Source organism: Chenopodium album, chromosome 25 (genome assembly GCF_948465745.1).
Source record: "Chenopodium album chromosome 25, dcCheAlbu1.1, whole genome shotgun sequence".
Classification (NCBI taxonomy): domain Eukaryota; kingdom Viridiplantae; phylum Streptophyta; class Magnoliopsida; order Caryophyllales; family Amaranthaceae; genus Chenopodium; species Chenopodium album.
This window is the reverse complement of record NC_137858.1, coordinates 36,325,328-36,330,366: the sequence shown is the minus strand read 5'-3', so window position 1 is coordinate 36,330,366 and position 5,039 is coordinate 36,325,328. Positions and strand designations below refer to the sequence as shown.

Below are 5,039 nucleotides of genomic sequence, written 5' to 3'. Positions count from 1 at the left end.
GATCCTAGGCAGCGGATACTTATTCTTGACTGTCACGTTGTTTAATTCTCGATAATCTATACATAACCTCAAACTTCCATCCTTCTTCTTTACAAACAAAACAGGTGCACCCCATGGTGATGAGCTGGGCCGAATGTATCCCTTTTCCAACCATTCATCTAATTGAGTCTTCAACTCTTTCATCTCTACCGGGGCCATTCTATATGGAGCCTTTGAAATGGGTCCTGTCCCTGGTACTAAATCTATGGTAAATTCAACATCCCTCACAGGTGGCATTCCTGGAATTTCCTCAGGAAAAATATCAAGAAATTCATTTACTATTGGAATATTCTTTCCATCCCCTCTATCCCCATCTTCTATCTCCTGAACACTACACATATATAGTGGATACCCTTTTGCCACACACTTCTTAAGTTGCAAAGCAGATATGATCTTCAACCCTGATTTCTTCCCTTCCCTTCGGTAAGTTACCCTAACTCTGTTTGGGCCAAACAACGTGACCTTTTGGGCCTCGCAATCGATTTGGGCCTTGTATTTTCCCAACCAGTCCATCCCCAAAATGACATCGAGATCTTGTAAGTCAAGCTCGATTAAGTCTGACGGGAATTCCACCTTTGAAATGATAAGTGGTACACCCCGATGCATCTTAGTGCAACCCATTACTTCCCCTGATGGGATAGCAATATCTAAGGAAACAGACACCGGATTTTCTAACTTGAGTTTATCTACTAAAGTTCTAGAAATAAAAGAGTGAGACGCCCCCGAATCAAATAAGACTTTAGTAGATATAGAATAGATAAAGAAAGTGCCAATTACCACATCAGAAGTGTTTGTGGCCTCACGACTATTCATCACGAACACGCGACCTTTAGAAGCAGATCCACCAATGTTACTCGGTCCAGGCTTAGGAGTGAAACCGGCGTTTTGAGTTGGCTTAGGTTGGTTCCTCACATCAGGGGTCTTACCGGACTGCACATCAGAGGCTTTCTTGAAACATTCATACTCACGGTGACCCAGTTTTTGACAATAACGACAACTCACTGGATTCCCTTCACAATCTTTCCCGGGATGGTCTTTTCTACACCTTTTACAAAAATAGGACCTTTTGGGTTTGTCTCCAATCCCTTGATTCCCATTTCCTCTTTCAAAGTCACCCATATTATCCCTCCTTCCATTAAAGCCCCCCCTGAAATTCCCATTGGTCTTAGGCTTTTTCTCATTCCCATGGAAGCTCCCACTAACCTTCCTTTTCTCACCAGAATAGTTCCCCTCCAACTCTCTTCCCTTAATCCCATAAAGGTGGGCTGCTCTCCCATAAACTTCATCTAAGGTTTCAAAGGTTACTCCCCCCAATTTCCCTTGAAGGGTTAAAGTCAGACCCTGTTCAAATCTTTGGGCTTTAAGGGCTTCAGTTGGTACTACTTCGGGTGCAAACCTCATTAATTCAATGAATTTACTATAGTACTCACTTATGGTCATATTCCCCATTCTAAGGTTAGTAAACTCCATACACTTTTGTTTCCTTAAATAGGAAGGATAAAATTTTGCTCTCAAGGCTTCCTTAAGTTCAATCCACCCAAAGTTGGGTTTACTCATCAAGTCATTTTTCCTTTGACTCCACCATAAATCAGCTTCTTCTCTAAGGTAATAGACAGCATTGTTAACTCTTAATTCCTCGGGGCAATTGATAGCATCAAAAAGTTTGTCAAATTCTCTTACCCAGTTTTCTAGGCTAGCCGGGTCTACTTGGCCAAGGTAGGTGGGTGGTTTGGCTGCAACAACTCTTTTGAAAACTTCCCCAAAACTATCTAGATCGTTGTGGGTTTTTCTTTGGTTTGAAACGACATTGGATATGTTTTCAGTTATTTTAGTTAGCCTTTTGATGACCGAGTTCACTTTGGATCTACTTCCTCTCTTGTTTCCTTGCCTTAGCGACATTGTCCTGAATAACGTGGTAATTAAGAACAATGAATTTACAATAAATTATTCATCCGTTCAACAAAGACTCAAAGTTGTGATAACTTTACTGTTCACAAAATATCTTGAGTACTAAACGTTATTCAAGCCTAAATTTGTCATTAAAAGCATCAATATATAGGTAACATCTCGAAATAAATTTATCACAAGTTTCATCATAATTTTCATACAATTATGAGACACAAATCGACAAATACTTGACCACATAATTCACCTTTCAATCCATTTCCAATTTAGGAATAATTATTGTATAATTTATGAACTTTCGATATACCTTGGAATATAAAAATTCCCAAATAACCATCAATCTTGCTATATTTTGAATTTTTTTTTGATCCTTTTAGTCTAAAATATATATATCTATATAGTTTGGACTCCATATGCACATAATTCACGTAAGGATTGAAATCATTTTCGAATACGTTTCAAACTTTTTAATTTCGAAAATATAATATAATTATAAGTTGAATAATTGATTCATAATGTGGATTAGTTGGACCAATGAGATCCCAGGTGGGAGAGGTTGGAGTCAACGTCGCCCAGAGCCCAAATCCTGCCTAGACAGAGCTCATTGTCAATCCAACAATCCCCACTATTAATCTTTATTCAAATTAAAATAAAAAATAGTTTTTACTCAAATACTTAGTATGTATTTACATAAAACAATGCGAAACTCTATCCTATATGCCCTTCTTAGGTCTACCCATCAATTTTATTTTCCCATTTTAATCTTTTTAAGACCCGAAAACTGATACCACTTTGTAACACCCCCAAATTACTCTCCAATAATAATGATACTAATATAATTAAGAGAGTAGTTTAGGAGCATTACCGCCACGTGATAACGTAAGGCTTTTAAAAACAGAGACTTGCAACGGAAGAAATACATCTTAGCTTTCATTAATTAATTGAAAATAGAAATAGTTTTTGAAACATAAATCTTCATGATACTCATACTAATTCATAACAGTGAATCTAGACTAAGTGATTTTGCCCTTCGTCCCCGATGCAACATTTAGCTCACGTTGACTCGTCGTCATTACCTATCTACTCATCATAAATGATAAGTAGGGCTAAGCCAAAACAAAAGAGAAATACGCGTTAGCAAAATGCTAAGTACATATAAGTGCTAAATACGTAAATTAATTTAGTTGATTAACATTTTTTTTTCGAAATATATAATTCTCATGAAAACATGGTTATTTAAACTTTCCATAGACAAGATTTCATATTTTGGAAAACATCCAAAATTAATAATTCTCCAAAGTATTTTCCAATAAGGGTTTGATAATCAACCATTTCATAAACAATTTTTCCAACCTAAGTGTGCACACCCCTCAAGCTAGTAACTCATTTACATAGTCTATACTCGAGGAAAGACTAGATCATACAAAGCTCATAGTCTTATCATTTATCTCCGCATAGTGGGAGTCAAGAAAATCCAATAAACATCTTTGATAAATCAATCTTCCAATTCCCATATATGGGATGATTAAAATGATAACATTTCCTTTTTAAACAATTTAGTAAACCAAGTAAGCTTACAACCAAGCTTATAAAGCATTTAAATATCAAACAATCGTTTTTATTAAAACAAGCTTACACGATTTATTTTATAAACATTCATAAGTCATTGTTCAACATTCAAACATAGTTCATCATTTAAAACATAAAACACATTTATGAATAAAATCACATTAGTTAAAGATCTAGCCACGAATACGTACCTTGATCTTTTCACACAAGTACGAAACTCCTAATTACGAACTTGAAATTCCCCCTACAATAACCAATAACTCTTCAACAATAAACCCAAAGACATAGAACACAAACTCTAATCTAGTTGTGCATGAACAACTTAAATATTAATTACGTCCTTTTTATAAAATTAATACTTTTATAAATAAATTTTTAGTAATAATCAATAATAATAATAATAATAGTAGTAATAATAATAATAATAATAATAATAATAATAATAATAATAATAATAATAGTAGTAGTAGTAGTAGTAGTAGTAGTAGTAATAAGTAGTAATAAGTAAGAAGTAGTAGTACAAGTACATAGTAGCATATAAGTAATAATAATTGTTTTCAATCAATTAGCCCAAAATAGAAGTGTTTAGGAGCCCACTTACTTTTAAGATTTATTTTTGGTGGGTTTTATATCAAGTAAATTAGAAAACAAAAGCTTAACACTTTTTTTTTTCTTTTGTGTTTACAGGAAGTACGAAGGTTGGTTTTGAGGAGGTGTTGGGTTGGGTGGTGCGGCTGGCTGGGCAGCAGGTGGCAGCGGTGCGCCGGCGAGGTGGAGGTGGCGCGGCTGGTGGCGTGCGGCCAGGGGTGGTGGTGCGTTTGGTGGTGGCGCGGAGGAGAGAGAAAGAGGGAAAAAAATGGGTTTTGGGTATTTCAATTTGCTGAAAATTTGGGAGTATACTTTGCTAATGAATTTGTTCAAGATCCTTGCTCTATTTATAGGGAAAATTAGGGATTAAAATAAGATTAAAGGTTGTAACTTTAATTTGCAATTGGTTGTTTTTGGAGGTGAAACTTTGAATTGCAATTGGTTAATTTGGAGGTGAAATCTAATGGTTGGGAGCAAGTTTGATAATGGTGATGGAGTTGATGAGTTACATGTGGAGGGTGAGTGAATGTAGTCAGAAATTATAGTTGGGAGAGGTGTTAGTTGGAAAAAGCTAACTTGATGAAGTTTTCATGGAGGAATGGAGAAGATGAACGTAGTCAAGGGTGATTGGGGATGAAATTTTATTTTCTTTTTCCTTTTTTTTTTTTGGCTAAAATTATGAGTTGGGTTGTAAATATCACTTGGGCTTGTAAGTAGTCATATGGGTTAGAATAAATGGCTTACTTGCCCAAACTATGTTCATGAAATAAGGCTCATATTTAAAATGATAATTTTATAATTAGAGTTTAGGAAATTATGTACAATTTCTTATTAAAAATCCACTTGAAAGTTGTAATATGTTTATAGGGAAAATTAATAATTTAATAATCTAAGCATCTTAAGAAAATATTTTATAAGCGTATAGGAAAATTATTCGT

General features: G+C 35.0%; 1 protein-coding gene across 1 annotated transcript; it reads right to left on the bottom strand.

Annotated features, from left to right (window-relative positions):
• Positions 1-253: 253 nt before the first annotated feature.
• LOC145614075 (uncharacterized) lies at positions 254-1,938 on the bottom strand. Its single transcript, XM_081669076.1, has 2 exons — positions 392-1,938; positions 254-278 (listed from the first exon to the last, which is right to left on the bottom strand). Exons 1-2 carry the CDS (start codon positions 1,936-1,938, stop codon positions 254-256), a joined length of 1,572 nt encoding a protein of 523 aa, XP_081525202.1.
• Between the last annotated feature and the right edge of the window lie 3,101 nt (positions 1,939-5,039).